General features: G+C 36.8%; 1 protein-coding gene across 1 annotated transcript in view; it reads left to right on the top strand.

The window, feature by feature from the left end:
• PSMB7 (proteasome 20S subunit beta 7) overlaps positions 1–22045 on the top strand; it is a 37457-nt gene that overhangs the window by 8804 nt on the left and 6608 nt on the right. The window contains exon 6 of the mRNA XM_044992280.1: positions 9970–10028. Coding sequence (XP_044848215.1) covers positions 9970–10028 — 59 coding nt within the window. The remainder of the gene's footprint in view (positions 1–9969; positions 10029–22045) is intronic.

Genomic DNA, 22045 nt, shown 5'->3' with positions numbered 1-22045 from the left:
TTGAAGGTAAAGCCACAGAAATCTCAGTATCTCAGCATTTCACCCATTCTTTCTCCTAAGTGAGCATTTATAGCAGGAGTGTCAAACTCATTCTTTGGAAAGTGCTGAATTCTATTTTGAATTATGGTCTGTGGAATAAATTTAGGACTACTTAGTCTCCTGCACCCACACCAGACACCGAGTAATGTTAATAGGTTTGCACAAAGTTCAAATATAGAAAATATGGCCTCTAGCCAGTAACTAAAAGTTGTCATCCTTATTATCTATCAGACTGCAAATTAAATAAGTAATGAAATGTAAATTATTTGTACATTGTGATGATTGGGCTATATAGTTAATGCTCATCTGAAATTAGTGTCGCTGGGGATGTTGACATTGCTAGAACCATTATTTCAGGTTGTCTGCAGACTCAGGAAGTCAGCTTCGCATCGTTTGACTCTTTGCCTTATTTTGGAGGTTGAGGGCTTTTCTTTGAAATGAAAGTGTAGGTTCTGCAGAATCTGAACGTAATGTACAAGGCCACATAAATATATCAAGTGGGCTGGATCCGTCCTGCCAGCCAGGAGTTTGACACCCCAATTTACAGCATTTAAATTTGTCCTTCTCTAGTATGGTTACTATCATTCTAAGTAAGTTTTAAATGGAGAAAGTTGAACTGAAATTAAAATTAGGTTACTCATTGCCCTCTACACAGGCTTTTCTTGTCAGACTCCTCAGATCAATCATATAAAATACTCTATGGCATATTCTTCAAAGTTTTTTAAAGGGCCGTCTTCAGTAAAAACTTCCATCTAGCTAGAATATCTTAAAATTGGCTTCTACAACAACTATGTCTGGAAACAGAATGACTTTTTCTGTTGCTGTGCACTCAGACCCCAATGGCCAAAGAGTCTGCTTCTCTAAAACACTGACAACCAAAGCAATGGATCACTGATATTTCCCTGGAGGTCTGGGTGGTACCGCTATCCAGGATGAGGTGTTATAACATGTTAGGATATTTACCCCAGTAGGTGCCTCTCCCTCTATCACCTAATATGCATCCATCAGTTTCTCAGTTATAATTTGCCCATGCTGCAGAATGCCACGTTAGCGAATAGATGGGCTAATAAAATGGATGTTTACTAGGGATTGTGGTTAATTGAGCTCCTCTTTACCAATCCATTTGACCCTCATGCCATCCTCTTTCCTCTGCCTGTCCCCCATGCTATTCCCTACTGAATTCTCAGGAATAATAGGGCTATTTTTATTGGCGTTGTAGCATTCTACTTAATTCGTTAGAATTGAGGAACACAGGTAGAAGTGTCTTATTGACTGGATTATAAAAACATTTCTGGTGTCTGCAGAGTGTGTCTTTGTGTCTCCAAATTCTTCTCAATGTGATCATGAGAACACTACAATTCATTATTACTTTTGTGTAATTTTAATTTTGTTTTTCATCCATGTGAGTGAAAACTAGATACATTCTAAACTCCTTTATGTAAGCTGATTTTAGGCAACTTACAAAAGCTTTCCTTCTGATGCCTCTCACAAACATTACTGAGAATGGTTTCTCATTAGTGCCTGAGATATATACGCATCCATTTACAAGGTAATTGCTTGAAAGAACTGATTTAATATATTAAACAAAGATAATGCATTTTTAAAAAAAACTAACATCTAACACGTCCCTATTTATAAAACACACATCCTTTCACAATTAGGGTTTTAAATGACTTTTAGGTTGTTAAAGTAAAACAGTAAATTAACAGGATTGTGCTGTTCGTAATGTGAATTCTGATTAATTTAGATATTCTGCTAAGATGGTACTAGACCAATAGATGGTGCCATTACCTTAGAAACTGGTAAATTTACTTAGCATATAAAATTAATGAAACAGTTGTATTATTTGTGATGTCATGATCTACTCTAGCTCTTGATAGAATTAAAAAAATAATACTAATTTGGTTTTGTATTTTCTAATGTGCTCTAAAACCAATACATTACCAAATATAAAACCATAAATTACTTTACTTTGCATAAATAATGCAAATAGGTAGTGATTGATTAGTGAACCAGTGGTGTAGGAATACAATCTGTTTTTATCTATATGGTTTCTTTTGGAACTTTTGCTTTAAAAAGCATTAAAGTCTGATACTTCTCTAGACGGGTCACAGATTCTGACTAAAGAAAATAAGCTAGCAGGAGCAGTTCATATAAGATGTATGTACCGTTCTAGCCATTTTAGTTCTCTTTTGCTTAAACTTGTTTCATTTTCTGATGTACCAGATCTTTTGTTTATTTAAAAGCATAAGCAAAAAGTAATCCAAAGAACATCCAGTATCCTACCATACTGAGCACCAAATGTGTGGTTTCTACCTCCTGTCCAGTCCACATTGTGCAGACAGGTTCCATGCTTAATTAAAATTTGGTTCAAGCTTGTATAGTAGCAATGTTTAAATAACATCTAGAGATTGCGGTGCTGTTATGACCTGCAGAAAGAAGTGGTGGTGGGATACAAGGTTTTTGGCAGGAAATGGTAGATTTGATTGGTTTGGGTTGGGCTGCCTTTAAGCAGGAGAGAGAGAAAGTCAAGAGTAGTGGTAATTATATGGCTGATGGGTGCAAAGCTGGGGTAATGGGCTGGAACTTTGATACCTCATTACAAACCAAAGACAGTTATCAGTATTTGAAAAATGGCACAGTATGAATCTGTCTTCGTATGCTTTGTGTTTGAAACCAAGTTTACGCTGCTCCAGCTGGTTGCTCAATACCTAGAACAGGTACACACATTGTATGGTTTACAAACTGGTTCCATTTTATAGGGGTTGGTTCACTGAGTCAGAAGTGCATAGTATTTGTAATGGAGATGGCTATACCCTTCTCTTTACAGATGCATCTGGAACTAAAGGGTTTTTTTGTTGTTTAACTGTTAACTTAAAAAAAAAAAAAAAAGTAAGTTGTCACACTTAACGCCAAAGAATGTTTTCAAATGACAAATTAACTGGTAAATTTTATATAAGGGCAAAATGGATTTTTCTGTAGTGAGTGGTGAATACAGAGTGTCTTCCTTTGCAGAGGGTTTAAAAGAAACTCAGTGCTTACTCAGGAGTGAAAGCATCAAATTAAACTGTTTATGCTGACAAAGGACAACTTTGGATTTCAGCAAACGATGCAAGATTGTCTGATTGCTTGGCTTGTCTAGGAAAGCTTCTAGCCAAGACTTATAATGAAATACATGCATAAAATTAAACTGCTTGAAGTCTGTAGTTCAGCTTTCGGAAGCAGTAAGATATATTCCAGTGGTCTCTAGTGGCTAAACTTAGTCCCTTGGTACCAACATTGTTTTATATTCATAAATCAGCTCTTCATGCATTGGCAATGTCGGCTGTACCACTGAGAGACTAGGCCGTTGAGCCAGGAACCAGATTGAAAAATGATCTCAATCGATGGGGCTGTGGAGAGCACTGAATTTTTACCTAGAATGAGCAGCAAATTGAATAACAATGAGTGTGTGTGAATAAGTGCCCTGTCAGAGAGCCCTGACACTGATGGATTAGAAAGTTCTAAATGTTACTCTCTCAACGCTGAATACCTCCTCCAGAGTGGCAGACTGAGGTAGCAAACAGGTCCTTGGGTGCTGAAAATGGACTGCCTGTTAAGCACTCGGAAGTTCTCTGCAGTGGAAGTTCTGCTAAAAAAAAGATCCAGTAAGCTGATTTTAAAAAGCCATTGCAATTAATTATGAAATGGGAGGGGTGGGGGAAATCACTTACATCTGGATTTTTTTAGTGCAAATACTAAAATTTTAAAATGAAAGTTAACTGCTAAGACAATTTGAAAACTCCTAAGTTATATAAAGGACAGTGTGATTCTAACCTAAAATTCCATTACAACAGAGTCCATACACTTACTTTTACTACTTAACCTAGTGGCAGATTCTAATGGAATGCCAGATTCCATAAAGCAGTTTTAAAAATTAATCTGTTTTGACCTCAGAAATGTTAGGTCCCATGTCCATATTAATTACCAGATTAAAAAACTTTTAGTACAGATTTTAACCTCTCAAATCTTAGTTTAAAATTTTATTTGTATGTTTCAACATGTCTAGCAATTTACAATGTTACTTGTTTAGCTGTTTGGTTAATTACTAATTCTTTAAGAAGCATCTTCCTAAAATGATGCTTACAGAAAACATGTGCAAGGTTAACTGTGTTTTAGGGCTGACAGATCATTGGAAGTGCTATACTTTTGTATTTTTTTATGTTTACTGAGTTTTTACTGTTCTTAAATTGATCATAGAAATAAAAATTAGTTTAATATAATGAAGCTTTTTGACTGAAGCTGTGCTTCTAATGTTTACATATCTGGAAGTGTGTGGGTCTTTAAAATGGATCAGACAATGCACTTTTAAAAAACTTGCTCTTCATTAGAAGATTATTTTTTTAATTAAGCATGGTAATTATGCAGCTTTCAAATCACTTTTAAGAAGAGATGTTTGTGTCTGTGTTGAGCTGAGGAAAGAGAGATGCTGTTAAACATACCTAAAGCAAAAATGTAATATGATTATTATGTTGAATGTGAGATTAGAGATGAAACAATTCATTGAATTACCCAGTATGACAGTGCTTTATTAATCCTTTCAGTGGCTTTGAGATATTAATTATTATAATTGAACAGCTATGCTTTTGATTAATCAGTGAGGTTGAACCTCAACTGCCAGTGTTTTATATTGAATGCTATCTATGTAAAGTCAGAGCAGCTTTCCAGAGGAATTTAGAGTGACCAGACATCCCGATATTTAGGCGTTTGTCCCATACATCAGTTGGGACACAATTTGTCCCAATATTCCCCCCCCATTGTGTCCCATCTTGTCACCCTAGATGAATTCCACATATCCAAGTTGCTGTTACAGTTGGCAAACATATAACTGTTGCTTGTTTTCCCTTTGTGCCATTGTGCCAAATGTGTATTTAGAAATTTGCCCCTAGTCCTTTTAGTTTTCGTTTTTATGGCCAGATTTTCATAAGAAGTTGTGTCCAATGACTCCTGTGATGGGGCATTTCACTCACCGCATGGATGGTGCCTCCTCCTGGCCATTTGGAGATTAGCTCTGCGAGACTGATGCCCCTTCCCATGGTTGCACACCATTATTCAGTCTCTCTCTTCTGGTCTGCAGCCCCTCTCACACTTCACAAGCTGCTGCTGCCGCCTCTTCGTGACTCAGCCTTATGTCCAGGTCACTGTATGTTTTCCCTTCCGGGCTGTAGTCCTTCAAAGTCTGTCACTTACACAGTGACTTAGGGTTCCCCTACACTGCCCTGCTGGTGCCATTTCCCCAGAGCTGGGTAGGGGAACCTGGGCCTACCTGCTACTCTTGGTTCTAGCCCAGGGACCCTAGAACATGCAGCCAAGGTCTGTTTGGTCCCCAGCCTTGCTGCTTACTCTCTGGGCTACTTCCCACACCGGCATCCCCCCCCGGGGGGTTTGCCAGCCTTTCTACTCCCTCATCCCAGGGAGCAACGATGGGCTACCTGTCTCTGTAGCCTCCAAACATATCTCCCTTCTCCCAGGGAGCGATTGCAGCTTACCTCCCTGGCTTTATAGAAACCCCACTGGTTCCCACACAGATGAGCCTCCCCTAATTAGGGCTCTCTTCTCAGCCTTCAGCCGAATAGGTTAATTGGCCCATCTGGCCTCCATTAACCCCTTCAGGGCAAGTGTGGGGTGGATACCCCATCGCAGCTCCCATTTGAGCACCTGCTTGAAGTAGGTAGTCTTTTAAAAGTACTCACCTGCCAGCAGCTTACAACTTTTCCCAGTGTTGAAAATTTTTGAAAAATCTGTCTCTAATTCTTGAAAGACAGCGGTTTTATTGGAGAGAAAATGAGTGGTGTTTTCTTTTACACCCCTGGCCTGCCCTCTTCCAATGCAAAGTGAAATGCCCCCTACCAGTAGAGTGTTCTGATGTTTATAATATGATTGTCTCGTAATGTCATACTTTAATCAGTGGTTAACCTAGTTTAAAGATAAGATCAATAGTCTGTAGCATTAATATAACATTGAGCTGAATAGGTGCCTTTCCCATCTCTGTTAGAGCTATTGTTTCAGGGTACTTGCAGACCTCACTATACCAGTTACATTTGTTTCACATTTGAAGGTTATTTTTCAAATATGAGGTCTAGAAACTCTCTTTTAAAAATTAAAGCTTAGAATCTCAAGCACCAGGGGCAGCCATCAGAGAAGCACACTGGTTCACTGTGTTGCTATTAACTGGCCCAATTTGACCCCTGCTTAAAGTTCTCATCAGAATTTCTAGTAATTTGCAGTGTTGTTGTTGCCCTGTTGCTTCCAGGATATGAGAGACACAAGGCGGGTGAGGTAATATCTTCTATTTTGTCAGAAATTGGTCCACTAATGATATTACTTCTCCTACCTGGTCTCTTTTCTAGTAATTGTGTTTCTTTCCCTAATAGACAGTAATGGATTATATTTTGCAATGTTATGATTTTTACATCTCTTCAAGCGTTAACGTTAGAAAATGTTTAACTTCTTTCTGCATGCTTGTTAGAAATTAATGTTTGTGGATATAGAATACATAAATAAGAGAACAGTTTTGGTTCTCACATACAAATAGGCTACCCACAGTTCCTTAGGACCCTGGTTTTTCTGTGATTTCAATGGGCATTGCAGTGAGAAAAATCGGATGTCCAGCTTTCACTTAGTTCCATGGATTTTTATTGCCTGCTTGCCAGTCATAATATATAACTTTCCCAAGGCATCCAAAATACCTGGAACTTTGTGGATTTGTTTGGATCATACATTTGACAGCCACTGGGAAGTTGGTGTTTGATAGTGAAGTTCTACAGCTGTACTTGGAAGCAACTGTCCATAGCTGGCGTTCTGCCAGGTCTGCAGCTGTATACACAGCCAAACAGATCATGTAATGGCTGAATTCATCATCTTGTACACAAGAATTTAAGCCGTTTTTGCTAAACGGTTTCAATTGATACACATTTTAGTGTGAATGGATCAAGCTCACTCTCCAAAGTACCTCACATCAGTGTTGTCAAGTAGTGGATTATTTGGATTACTAGAGGAATGCAGAATAATAAAATGTATTTACTTACTCTTGTAAAAATGCATCCATATTCTTGGGTTGCAAGTATAAGCATAAAAATACAATTTATAAATTTCAGATATTACCCAAAGTCCCTGTTGAGCTCCATCGTTCAAAAATCCATACGTCCTCAGAAGACTTGAACTCTGTTGGCTGTGCAGTAAGCCTCCTGGCAGGGCACTTTTCTTTAAATGTGAGGCAATAAAGCTGTACTGTAAATATAAAACACATACTCAGGATGTACAAATTCGACGTAAAATTCAGAATTTGTAGAGAAACATTGCACTCCCACTTCAAGCTCTGCGTTGTATTTTTATTAGTTTTGTTAGCACCTTCATGGACCTCCTTTGTTTCTGGATGTATGTAGGTTAACTAATGTAAAAATACAGGTCTCAGAATTTTACAGGCTTTCAGCACCTCTTTGAAAGCTTCCTTGTGTGTGGGATAAACTAAATTCATTATTTAATGTGAATTTCAAATCTAATACTTATTTGTTATCTTGAGCAGTATAAATAATAAGGGGCAACTCTAAGGCACATTTAAAGTGCATTTTTTTATGTTACGTAACTTTTTTTTATACACTAGAGACTTTCCTTTCTTTAAAAGTTTGCTTTGTTCTTATCCTGGAGTTCTGAACTTTCTGGGCTTAAAACCCACTTAGGATTTTGTCCTTGGGATCTCTTTTCACCAAGCAACTGGTGGAGTGGAAGACTACATCTATTCCATTTGTGCTTTGTTTGAGATTATTGCTCATAAGGAAAACCATTCTAACTGAAGAGCGAACAACACAAATGCTATGTAGAATAAGTGGATGGTTGGGAAATCTACCTATCCTCTTCTCTAAGTGCATCCATTGGTGTACACAGGAAGTGTATGTACAAAAGAAAGGTATATAAAATGGGAGAGCATTCGCAGAAGTTTTAGAAAATTAAGGAATATAAATTTTTCTCTTATGTGGTTATTACTTAAGAACAATAATCTTGTCTTTGAAATATTACTTTTACACTTATATTCTGGAAACTTTATTTTATTCAGTCATACTGTTAATCATGTGAAAGACACCTAGATCCTAGTATAAGCAGTTCTAAAATACTGGTTTCTAGTATTTTCAGTAGGCTTCCCATCCTGCTTGCAGAGGGCCTTATCTGAATTAAGGAAGCACCTATAGTTTTGGGATCCATCCCCCATGTGGCTCTTTATCTCTCCAGTTAGAATTGCTTTTCCATATAATTTCACTTAGACTAGCTTTGTTTTTGCATCTTCATTTATACACAGGATCCCATATCTATTCCAGAACACAATTTATTTTGCCTTTGGTTAGAGAATCAGTGAAATGTCTTTTGTTTGGTGTTTTGTCTGTTGACACATCTGTTTATATGGTTCTCTTCGGCTGCCAGTCCCTCAAATTCTTTTTGTTTCCAGTTTTAACTGTTAAAAAATGGAATCACATATTGCTCCAAGGCCTAAATGAATAGTCATTGCTTGTAATGCAAGTACACACTTGGAGCATCCTACTGTTTTTAGATGTGATGTATTTGGTACTGTAAAGGTAATGATCCTCAACCACAGCAATATTCTGTAACAGGAATATCTGTCATATTCATTGGGATTACCATGTTCATTGATTTGTGTCTGTAAATCTGCTGTTCCTACCCTTTAAATTTGATCTATAATTGGACTTCCTTAAATGGTTCAGATAAGGTAGTCTGTATTTCCTCAACAGTGTCACTGTCAGCTTCTCCTTTTTCATTATACATTCAGCAGACTGGATAAAATCAGCAGGACACCTCATTTGAAACTGTTTAATCGCTGTCTTTTTCTTTTGCTAAACCATTGAGCTGGTCAAGCGATGTACACAAATCATTTTAAATAGAAAATACAGCTTTCTGTGTGACCCAGCTAAACAGATAGTGCTATGCAAAACACTTTAAAAAGTAATAAATGCCAAAAAAATCTTTAATTGGAGTAAAAAATTGTAGATAACTTTATTCACTCTCCAAAAGTAGAGCGTCCTGAAATATTGTCAGGGGCATGTAGAGACAAGATGATGTCTTCCTAAAGATCCACTCTTCTCTGAACAAAGCAAGTCTAAAATTTCAAATAGTGCTGAGCTGCTTTTTGTCCATGTGTAGGAAGTGCATGTTTATGTGTAAAGCCTGCAAGTACATTGCTTCAGGAAAAGTGGGGTTATGTTGCATCAGTACTCTTGTAGTGCAATCTTTGAATGGAGCAGAGATGTGATATTAAATGCTTGGCTCCATATTTGTCATTTTGTCTATTTCCTGTTACTCTTCAAAGTACAAAGTAAAAAAAAAAAAGGCTCAAAATAAATGCTGTATAATAAACTGATGAAAGTAAATGTGGAAAATAACCTGGTGGCAGCAGCTAGTGCCATTGCTGGTGCACTTGTCTCCATGTGTCAAGGTGACTATCCCAGGGCAACTAGTTAAAACAATCTATTCTTTCTAAGTGTCTTGGTATTTAGCGTTACACCCTGCAACCTGGCAAGGCACAGGAGTGGGACAGAAAATATATACTCTGGCATTCATTTAACTCCCTTTCTATAACCTTGTTTTCATATTTCAGCATTTTACTGTAAATAATTTACACTAATAAAAATAGGACCACACCAAGTCTGTATGGACTAGAGGTAAATTTGGGACTCAAGTAAGTGTCACCTGTCACGAGAACAGACGTTTAAATGGTATGTGGTAAAATAAGGGTCAGTATTTTAATGAGCTTAAGTCAAATTTGTGGTGTGTCACAGTTTTATTGACACTCTTGTTTTCTTCTAAAAATACTCTACAGAAATTCAGCAGTTATGTTACAGCTACATCAAAATTGAAATAAATGTCTTCACTTTATTATCGTAGGTTCTGGATCATTGGCAGCAATGGCAGTATTTGAAGATAAATACAAACCAGACATAGAGGTAAGGAATGTTTTGGGGTTTTTTAATTTAGTATTTCTTCTTTCAGTAATTCTCAAAACACTGACATACATCGAATGGGTTTAATGCTAATACTGAATGTTGCTTTAGTTTAAAAAAAAAAAAATAAACCCATCCTGCTCCCAATGTCACCCTATAGTATGCTGGCTTATTAGAGAGCTGTCAAAAAATTCAAATGGACATAGCTAATTTACAAATCCCAATACTTCTGTCTGTAATTTCTTTTTATTTGGTTCTTGCAAAAGCTTTTCTGATTAATGTAGGTGAAAGATTGGAGGAGAAATAATTCTGTTTACAGTTTACTTTAGGTACATGAGAGTCCCTGTAAAATCAGTTTCACTCTTTCCCCTGTATAGTCATTTCCTCATCCTCCCCCCTCTTTGTATGTCTTTCACATTCTTTTAAAGAAAGGAAAATGTGATTATAAAACCACAAAAATTGGCAGAAGCCAGTGCCTGAAACTACCTTTCACTCATTTTTTGAAACTGACTGGATTTCAAGTTGGCTGTGGCCATTCGAATAACAACTGTATTCCAATCTTCAGGATCTACCTAAAAGATGTTATCTGAACATTTATAAGTAGTTTTGCTGATGGTCTGTACCAAACTTGAAAAAAATCTATAAATGCGTATTACTATGCAACCGTAATAATTTAAGAGTAAAAGCTGAAAGCCGTGGTGCCATGATCAAGTTTTGGATACATTATGTACCAGAATAATATGGTCCATTCTCATCATATCTGTTTATGAACACATCCATTGCATTGTTTTTATTTATGTATAGCATTTCTTCACACGTATGTAGAATATAAAGTATACTAGGATTTTTAAAAACCAGTTATTGTTCAATAACTGTTTACCTAAAACGGTGAAAAATCCACAGTTGTCTGCAAATATACTATTGATGAAAATAAAATTAAAAGAATTAAGACGCTTCCTCTGACTATATCTGGTAAAATGCCTCAGTAATGTCAAGGCCTCCTTTAAACCACATTAATCTCTTCAAACTTTCCTTGAATGCATGCTTCTTCTAGTTGCAATTGATTAATAATTCTAAATGTTAAAGAAAAAAAATGAGAATTGAATACAAAATGGAGAGTTTGAAGTAGATTAAAAATGACATTAACATTTAGTTATTTTTCATAATTGTCATTGGAACATCAAAGATAGCTATAACATTACTTTAAGGTATTTAGTGTTTAACTGAATCATATGGTGGCAAAATGGAAAGTTGATTAACTGCAATAAATGTCTTCAGATTTCACTAATTTGTGTTGCATCTCTGCTATAGACCAATTTCTTAAGTCTTTATGCAATTGTATTCAGCAGCGTGATCCCATAATGCCACTGAATTCCTATCTGAAGTTATTTAAATTTACAATTTTAAGTGCGTTGGTTTATTCTGTTAAATTTTCTTATGGAGTAGCTTCACGTGGATTAACAATTGATTAAAAATTAGTAATGAGCGCTTTTCCAGTTGTTAAATTTGTTAAAAGATTACACAATGGGCAATAAATGGATCACCTTTCAAATTACTCCTAGAGAGAGACTCCCAGAATGTTACATATGAAGTAGTTATAGTTCTGTTAAAATAGTTTTTTAAGTTTTGATAACAAACAAGATGAAGATTGCAAAGCTGCTGTGCTGCAGAGAGCACCTAATGAGACAGGACTTTGTTTAGTGTGTAGAATGCAGAAGCAATGTTGTCAGAATTTGGAATATTTTTAATTAGGCACTCAAACTCATTCCTTCATTTAAATAGCATGAAGGTTGTGCGACTAACAGAAAAATCCATTAAATATCAAGTAAAGGTGGAGTCGCCGCCTGTGTAATGCAAACCATTGTGAGAGTGACACATCACATTTTTTACTCTGTCCAGTTTCCGGTGTAACTGTTTTTTTAACATGTGCTGCCTGAATTGACAACAACGCCTAAAATCCTTAGGAACAATAGCTACTGCACAATCCCTTCTTAAAATTTAATAGCATAATTTTTCGCCGTCTTGAAAAGAAAACCTTAAATCTCATTTTCAATTAGTTATCAAGATTCTCGGATTTTTAAGCCATTTTTGTGTAACATTTTTTTAAAAAGCACCAAAAATTGGTAAACTTCCAATTTTTTTACTTAAAGGTCAGCCTAATTGTCTTCATACACAACCTTAAATGGCAGGAGAAATTCACTATTGCATCAAGCATGTAGAAATGTAGTCTACCAATTTATTGAAATTGATATGTAGTCTCGAGACTGGTTTTATGTTTATTGGGTGTTATGTTAATTAAAATAGTGATATAACAACACATCAGAACAATCTAATAGCTAAGAGCTAACTGAGAAGACTCAATTGGACTTTTTTTTAAGACTTAAATTCTTCTCCACTTTTCTAATATGGCTAACAGGTTAAAAGTCCAACTGTTAATTCTACATTTTTGAACACTGAAAATTAGGTTACTATACACAGTGGGAAGTTCAACAAGATTAAAAAAATCCAAAGTAAATATTAACGATAGTTCTATTGAAAGGAGTAAACAAAATCATATAAATGCAGCACATCTTTGTATTATATGGTATGGACATAAAAACTGTCATTTGCTAAAACACATTGCAATGATGAGAAATTTAAAATTCCTGGAGATTAATTCATTAAAACTGGGTAGTAGATTAATATTTTTCTGTCAAGATCAATCCTGCTTGCTTTTGCATTAATTGTGAGAATATCTTGCTAGGGCTACTGAAAGGTAGTAGCGTGCTGCAAGACCATCACATCACAGAAAATGATTCAAAGGCAAACTGTCCTGCACCCTCTGGTATCGACTTGCAAATTAGCATCTGGAATCTAATTAAACAAGCTTAATGAAAGTAGCAGCTGAATACTGCTGGAAAAGACAATCAGCTTTTTTTCCTCTGATATCTATTCTGTACTATTGAAGCTGATCACCAAACACATCGTGTGAGCACAGTTAAAAAAATTAGCATTTATTTGAAGAACAGGAACTGTTTTTCATTCTGTTATGCTTTTGGCATGCACTGGTGTCCCATGAGAGCCATGCCACAGCAGATAGTGCACAATATTTATAAACCCATGACAGGCAATAATAGGAACTTGGAAAAATTCTTTTGCTAGAATTTCAAGTTGAGAGCTGCCAAAAGCTGAGAGGATCAAATCTGCAGTGGCAGCTGCTGTGCCCTACAGTTAGAATTGTAGACTTTGAAGATGCTCAACTTAAAGAATTGAAGACTGCAGGCTTAGCCAATTTTTGCAGGTTTCTAGAGCCCTGGCTCTCTGCCTTTTGAAGATGAGTTGCTGAAGCTTCTCCCACTGCCTGAGGCATGCTAACACCAGCAGGATGTGTTTTTTTTTCCCATAGACTTCGTGTCTCTTCAGTTTTGAGTAGCACATGCTTTGTCAATGCCAGCTGTGATGGTCTTTCTCTGGTTGCAGTGCTGAGAGATGATCTCTACCCAACATCCTTCAGCGAAACTGCTAAGATGGAGAGTGACGTACACAAGTGCTACTTCTGCAGTCTGATTTATGGAGTCATGTTTCATTGTGAACCAAGTGCTGGCCTCTAGAGGAATTGTTATAGATTGCTGAAGAAGTGAACACTTTCAGCCCTGAAGGCCTGTAGATGTTTCAAAATGTGATGCCAAACACCTGACTGCTGTAGAACAATATTAATTTGTCATGTGGGTAGCTATAGATCTACCTTAAATAATATAAATGGAAGAACAGCACAGCTAATACAGTATTGTGAGCTTGGTCAGTTTTTCCTTTTTGTGGAGTACAACATGGTGTTAAACACCACATTCTGTTTTTTAAGTACATTAATGGTTTGTGCTGTTCAAAAATCCATATCAAGAGATATGGCAACCATCCTGAACTAGGATAAATTCTGCCTATAATATTAGGTGCTAGAGCTTTTGAATTGTCTGTATCCTTGTGGTGATTGGATTCCTAGAGATATTTTGGGGGAAAAGACCTTTAATAATATAAATGTTGGTGATTGACGCTGCCTCTCTCGAAGGAGAAGTTTTTGTAGGTTAATGGAAGAAAATTACGGTACTTGATTAAAATACAGCTGTGTGCGCCTGTATTTCTCAATCACCTGACAAAAGCTTCATGTTTAACTAAGCAAAGATAAAGGCTGCTCATGCTTCTGCTTTGTCTTCAATATTTCATTGAACCAATAAAAAGAGAAGCCAAAATAAGGAGACTCTAGAAAGATGACCAGCAGAAGTCATAGAAAACCATGATTGCAGGGAAATTTAGTAAAGATGTGTGAAGTGTTCAGGATCAGAGGACAAACAGAAAAATAAGGGTGTAGGGAGGAAATGCAGGATTTAAATAATTGAATCTGAAATGGATCATTCTAAAAATATGAGAACATGTTTTTGATCGTGCAGTCTAACATTTGTTTGAGTAGTAAGTGCAGACAAATATTTTACCTAGGGGGAAAGAGCTTTCTGAAACCCATGGACAAAATTTCTCTTTTTTCCTTCGACCTATTCTCCTGACCATATTCCCCTTCTTTAAAAGAGTGTTTCTGTACAGGACAGGGCAGACCATGGATTGTTGGTTAATCCACAGGAGAGCTATTTCTGGCTCTGCTGTTGATCACTGAAACACCTGGAAGCCAATGGCTCTGTGCATCAGTTTCCCCATCTGTAAGAAGGGGCTATTATCTTCCTCAAAGGGAGATGAGTCTTAATGGGCTTATGTAAAGTCATTGATATTCTAAGAAGGAGGGCTTTACTGCAATTTTTTTCTATTTAAATGAAAATACTTAAAAGGCATAGTTCCGCACCGTTGTGATAGCATGCCATTTTCTTCCATTAAACATGAAATATTTTAATAAGTTCTTTGGGGGACAGTGGGAAAACGTGGGTGTAGCAATATGTAGCTGAATATTTGTTTTTACTAACTACTGACAATCATACTGGGTTATTTTTTGACTGTCGAAATTCTAATCATCAACAGTAGTAGTCTCATCAGTCTTATTTAGATTGCATCTGTGTGACTTGATGCTCAGGAGCAATGACAAGCTGCATATGAATTTTGTATTCATTAGTGATGGTTGATCAAAATGTCTGTCCCTGCCATAGGGCTCAGGTGTGGAAGTGTGCAGGCTAATCCCACCAGCTGACATTCAGAGGTTTAATGACTCCATGGGAAGGTGACCACTTGCTGGGAAGTTTCTTGGCTGCACTCAGACAGCAGACAATAGAGTTCAAGCAAGACTATCAGAGTTAAGCTGAAGAGCCTGCCTGAGATACTTGAATTCCTGTTGGTGTCAAACAGAGCTTAAGTAAACAAAACAGAACAAAATTAAAAATCCAAACCCCTACACAAAAAGAAGTGCTTAAAAGGTGTGCCCTGTGTACCTGTTTATTTCATTACACAGTGACAAGAGATTAGGCTGTTAGTAAATGTCTTTACTGCCTCTTATTGCTAGAGCTCATGGTAGTACAGATTTGGATTTCCTTTGTGACTGTACTACTCCATCCTTCGGAGCCGTGTATCTCTGCACAGACTGGTGTCAGGTATTAGTGCAGACAAACCTTTATTTTCAGGAGTTATGTCATGCTGTTTCCTACTTTTAAACTAAAATTATTTAAACATGTTAACTCAATTCCTGTTTGACATATTGGACAGGTTCTGTTCTTAACTCCTTGCATGGACTGTCATGAAGAATTGATTTCCATTATGGAACTTACGAAAAACTGGAAATATGAAGTTAATTTTAAATGTATCCTACTACTTGGCAGCGAGATATGCTCGTAAATGGCTGGGATTACTGGAGAGGAGTTCTTAATATATGCTCTTTTCATATATCAAAGCACAATTTCCAAACGGAAGTCAGATAATAAAACCGCCTAAGGGTGACTTCCTTCTGAGTTACCACTGATACCCAAAACATTTCTTTGTTCTGTATACTGACTATTTCCAGATACAGGAATCTTGTCTAAGTTCATCCATTCTTTACTTTAAATTGGACCCTGCTGCATGGCAAAGGAAACAATTTCCTTACCTTTGCAGAGGCAACACAAAGTTTGTGCACAATAATGTAGACAAGCTATTCACAAACTGTGCTGAATGTTAGAGAACATTTTACAACACATAGGATAGAGGTAGGGCAGGTAATTATTTTTTGATGCATTCTCAGGAGCAGATGTTCCAGTCTAAATTGTTTTAGTTTGTATGTTTCCTGTAACTGTGGAACAGGGGAAATGTACTGAGAAATATTTCACATAGTACAATGCCTTAGTGCTGCCCCTGCAGTGAGAATCTTGAAGGCAGAGTGTAATTTCCGTATGAGCAAAGAACATTGAATTGGAATAAGGTCAGAGCAGAATTTAGACTAGGCTGAGAGAGGAGACGCCCTTCCAGTGAGTGAATACTTAAACAAGGTTTATAAAGCATTTGGGTAAACTTAAGAGGAAAAGGGTTACAAGAGGGCCTAGGACTTTCTTTTTAAAATAAAATGTTGATCTTTCTTCACCCTCATTCTTCACATTTTTGGTGATAGTGAGATGAGCATGGAGTGCTTCACCTGAGGCAGAGGTGTCCTTGCTGGACTTTGTTCCTATGGGGTATAATGGCATACAGTTAAAATGATCCCTGTACTTGGCTTGCCTTTCTCTCTACTCCCCTATAGTTAAGATCCAAAATGTCACTAAAGGGTGGTGGTGTAATATTAGGCAGATTGAGGATTTCAGGTTATCAAACTAAAGTCTTTAGTGTGGTAGAATTATCAAGCTCTTTTACCGCTGAACAAGTCCATTTCATTCTGAGAATCTGTTCCTTAAAAACTCTGAATATCAGAACATCACAAGTGATGGATTAAATCTGTTCTCATGTTAATTCATAGTTTTTGTGAGTATAGAAGCAGCCAGAAACCCTACAGACTCAAGATGAGGCTTGTAATTTAAGATTTCATACCACTGGAACAATGTATTGTACTACTCTTCATGTAAGGAATGAAATATAGGAACCAGTGTTACTGAATAGTATCTTGGAATCGTATAAGTTTTTGTTTTGGCAGGTAATTTGGCATAAATTGTTAATGTAAATCCAGGTTAGTGGGGAAGACATTATTTTACTAAAAAAGATAAACTGCTGATTAATTCAGTATAGAACTCAATTACAAATTGAAAGTGTCTCTGCGGGACTCCAGTACCCTAAAGACAGCAGATGTTGAATTGATACTCCAGCATATTTCACACTGGTATGAAATATTAACATGGTTTATTATACTTGTGTGGTGTACAATATCAGACGGGGGAGGTAGAGATGAGTCTGGGCTTGCACCAATGAAACACGAAAATACTGTAATTACAAAGAAGAGTAAGGACTTTTGAGAGGTGTATTTTGTTGAAGAAAAAATCTCAGTAGAAAATGGTAAGTTTAAAATAGTATAAATATTTAAATTTTATTTACATGGTATATATAACGTACAAGATAATACAAAAACATACATCATACAACACAATCTTTTTAAATGTACAAAATCAAAGACATTAATATTAAAGGTTAAACTGCTGTGTTCACAGGACTACTAGCCTCAATGCCCTGGTCAGATCCAGTTTGGGTAATTAGTTACTGTCTACTCCATATTTACCCTGTAGTTTCAATAGGATGTCATTCCTCATTGCTGTAGTGTACTGTTCCTTTTAAACAGATGCTATGTTCACTCCAGAAGTAGGTACACTTTGGTGGTGGGTGAAGTGACTTCTCTGTTAATATATCACCACGATGACAGTGGCATAAATTCTATAGTAGATACTGTAGAATTTGGATCCGAGAGATTTCCAAGTGAGCCACACCAAATTGGAAGGCAGTTTCCAGTGTCCCTTTTTAAAGGTGTTTGGATAGCTAAGTTAATTGGTGTGTCATAGTGGTGACTTACAATATGGGTGATAGTAGCCACATCAACCAGCAGCAATGACTGTGTTAATCTTCTTAAGCAGAGAGATAAGTGTTAGTGTTGGCTAGCACTAGGCTCAAAAACAGCCACACAAGTTGTTAAAAAAAAAAAAAAAAAGTAACCCTAAAAATGATAAGAATAATCCTATTTTAAAAGCTTGCAGAAAAACTAGGATAGCTTTTATTTTATAACAAGTGTATCATTCCAAATACGAGTGTGACCTAGAGTTCCAATAAGTTGTAATTTGCCAAGGGATCCAAGTCTAATAATTACCATTTTTTTTAGCTTCTTATACTCAGAGCTTTGAACAAAAATTGAGAGATTTTCACAGTGGGGTATGTGTACAAGATACATTGAGACTCCTTCCTACAAATCTGTGTAAGTGGTAATGCTTCAGAATTTGGAGTTTTTCAAATTTGTTCCTAATTAAAAGCTGCAAGCTGGATTGGAAAATAAAGCAATAGTTGCATTAGCTTGATCCAAAATTTGAAAAATGTTAGTTCTTAGTTTGATCTCTTCATTCACCATTATTCTCCCATCAGCTGGAGTGTTCGTAGGTTTCTTTATGTCCTACACTTTTTAAAGTCTATCTACTACAGCTAAGTAAAACCTTTGTGTGGATTCAGAGAACCCTTGCCCTAAGAAAAACGTATGCCTTAAGTACCACAAAGTTCCAGAATTCTGTATGGGAGAAATTCAGCTCAGTGGCAGGGAACACCCCTATCTTTGAATTATACAACTACAGAGTTACAGTAGTAGTTGAACTCTGAGATATATATATATTTTTTTCACCTGTCCTAGTTTCTCGATAATCTATTCTGGCATTACCCTAATGTCCTTCAGTCTTTCTTCTATACTCTCTAGAAAACTAATGACTGTTTCTGGCACCTGTCTACCCCATCTAAGCACCATTTTGAATACAGAAGCAGAAAATACATTAAATCTTTGTTTTTCCCCATGTCCACAAACTAATCTTGCAGTGAGAGATCTCATGGTGATCTTCGCTGACCACCTTTTCTTCACTGCTGCTTTTCCTTTTTTACTATGTGCTTTTTGTAATTATTTCAGCTGCTCTTTTAATGCTAACTTTAACAGTTGCTTTAATGTGCTCTGGCTTTAAACCAATCTAGCGGATTTGAGTGCAGTATTTTTTCACATTAAATATACAGTAACTTTCTTTAAAGAAATTCCACATCCCCTCTGTGCTCTCCCGTGCCCGTCTTTGTGGCGTTAGACTAATCATGACAAGCGGAGCTGTTTACTGTGTCCCTCTTCTCGTTCATTTACAGTGAGAGTGATGTATTCCAGAATATCTGGATGTTGTCTCACTTTATGGTCCAACCCCTTACTCCCCTCGTCATCCTAGTGCTGTCACAGAATTAACATCCTCTTTGCCTTCTGCTTTTTTACTTTTGTTAATTTCTTAGCTGCAACTTAACCTCCTAGAGTCTGGTCTCCAGAATCCCTCTACACTTGATGAGGCCCCTTTGAACCTCTCGTTCTCTTAAACGTTTCAGACTGTGATCAGTTGTGTGCTAAGGTGAGCTTGTTTTTTTTCAGGTGTTCAACAAGCCCCACTTCCACTCCTACATACTCCAAATGTGCTTATTCAGCAATAGCCCCATCTTGCACTGTTGAAACTACAGGATTTCTCTCCACTCTCTGCCCCTAGCAACTCCTTCATGACCCTTTAGAGCATGTACAAAAGCTGGTGGGGAAAGAAAAGGCAACAAAACATGATGTGAAGGCAATGTCAATAACTCCCCACAGTCAGCACCAGGTGCAGTTCAATTAAACTTAACAATTCCCAAGTGGTCACTCACTCCACCTAAACAAAGTGAGGTGAAAACAAAGCACAGGCTTTTGATTCGGAGATCCAGTACGATAACTTCATAACAATATTTTTCTGTGTTGTAAAGCATTCATCTGCCTATGACATTCATCACCTAAACTCTATCAGATGGGAAGCTCGGTGATTGGGACTTTCAAACCATCTGAGCTATGAAGGTTGGATACCCTAGCGCCTCCCCCCTCAGTTCATGTTTAAAATGTAGCCAAACAGATTCGTTCCAGACTAAATGGTTGGCTTTGAACCCTCTCTTTAAAAAAATTAATACAAATGCTTTGCCTCAGAGCTGTCATCTAGGTTCCACTATCTCCTTGGACTTTCCCAAAAGATTTTAATGTTGCTTCCAGTCACCTATCGATCTCCAACACAATTTCTCCCAGCAGACAGACATAGCCACACTTTCACATACCGCAGTCTGCTGATTACACTTCCAAAGGCTAATTATCCTTCTGTAGGCACTTATGTCCTTCAAGAGGTATTGTTTTCCTAACTCTCAGGCCTTCTTTATAGATTTTTTTACTATGTCTCTGTCCTTGGGCTCCCAATACTCTTCCTCACTCCTCAGATTCTCACTTAAAGTAGTTTGTATATTTTACTTTTTCAGTACAGGAAGGACATGGAACAAATTTCATCCCAGTGCAAAAGTATCACCATGATATTTTCAAAAATTCTTCTACCCAGTATAAATGTACTGCATGCTGATCCTTCAGATTTGTGATAAAACACTAAACTTGTTAGAGCATTTTACTTATTTACATATATGCTAAATATCAAAATAGGATATTGCTGGTTATCTACTAGATACTAATTCATTCCAGTTTGGTGATAATCTAAATAACTAATTAAATAAAACCTCTGTACAATATATAAATCTGTTGGAGAAAAAAAAAAGTGTCCTGTATGAATTGCTTATCAAGTTCCCAAAACATCAGGGAAATAATATTCTCTAAACAGCTGCAACTATTGTATTTGTTTGAGACATCAGTAGGCATAATTCTTTTTAAAAGCTTTTAGCAAAAAATAGGATTAATTGGATGTAGACATTACCAACATGCTCCACAGAAAAGGTTGTATTCAAAATCTGAAAATCATTTAAGTGCGAAGAGAAATTCGATTCAAGCCATATAAAAGAATAATATGGAAAAGTTCCTTATCCTTGCTATTTGGGACTTGCACCATAGCAGATGTAGAGAGGTAATCTATCAGTTTTTGAGTGTCTACAAAATGCAACTCTCCAGATAGCAGGTTTAAAGTAAAGATTTAATACAGTCTCCATCTACTATGATGTTGCAGTGACAGTTTAAAACTCATTCTCTAAATCTCAACAGACTTTATAGCTAGCAGTGGGCTAATATAAAGTTTAATGGCATTACAACACATAAATCATCTTTTAAAGATGCTACTAGTAGCTCCAATATTAAATGCAGACAATCGTCTACGTTATAAATAATTTATCAAACACCATTTTAGATTAGCCTTCCATGCTGAGTTATTTATTTTAGCCTTTACTGTAGTATTCCTAAGGCACGTTTTGAAAGATCCATTACTGGTCAGTTTAATGAACTTGGGGGTCTGTTTTGTTCCCTTCAAGCACCATGGTACAGCTGTGGTGACCATTACATGGCTGAGCTGGACCTCTTTGTGCCTTTTACAAGTGCTGCCCATTTGTCATGCAGTGGTAAATGGAGTTGCACATTGGAGTCTTGGGACACATTGTGTGATGTAGTGATGGAGACAAACAGATAGCTCTATAAAGTGCAGCTTGTCACAGCTGACTTGTATTACAGTACATCACTCTTACTGTAATCTCATTTAAGAAGCAGTGTAGACCCGGGAGAATGATATTCCCAGTTAGCTTGGTCTTTCCAACCATAAAGTAGGAAGTGCTCCTTTTATATACTCTGAACTTTTAGGGGTTTTTCAGATTAATTATTACAGTGACTCATTCATGCCACTGTAGTTAGGACTGTGTCAGCACTTCCATTATAACCCCCTATTTTCTGAGCATAAAATCTCACTCCTTTGTATGCAGGGTCCCGACACAGGAACAGGCTTTTTAAACCAGTTTTTACAAGGTCATTTTTTTAATTTATGAAAGTCTGAGAAATATTTGTCACATTTGGGTGCTGTTTAATTACATGCCTTAGATTTAATTAAATAGGCTGAACTATTTCAAATGATTGTCCTGTAGTATTTAATATTCTGAGAGGATTTTAATTATAACAGGCA

The sequence above is a fragment of the Mauremys mutica genome, chromosome 18, assembly GCF_020497125.1.
Source record: "Mauremys mutica isolate MM-2020 ecotype Southern chromosome 18, ASM2049712v1, whole genome shotgun sequence".
Classification (NCBI taxonomy): domain Eukaryota; kingdom Metazoa; phylum Chordata; order Testudines; family Geoemydidae; genus Mauremys; species Mauremys mutica.
The sequence above is the reverse complement of the archived record's forward strand: the minus strand, read 5'-3'. Positions and strand labels throughout refer to the sequence as shown.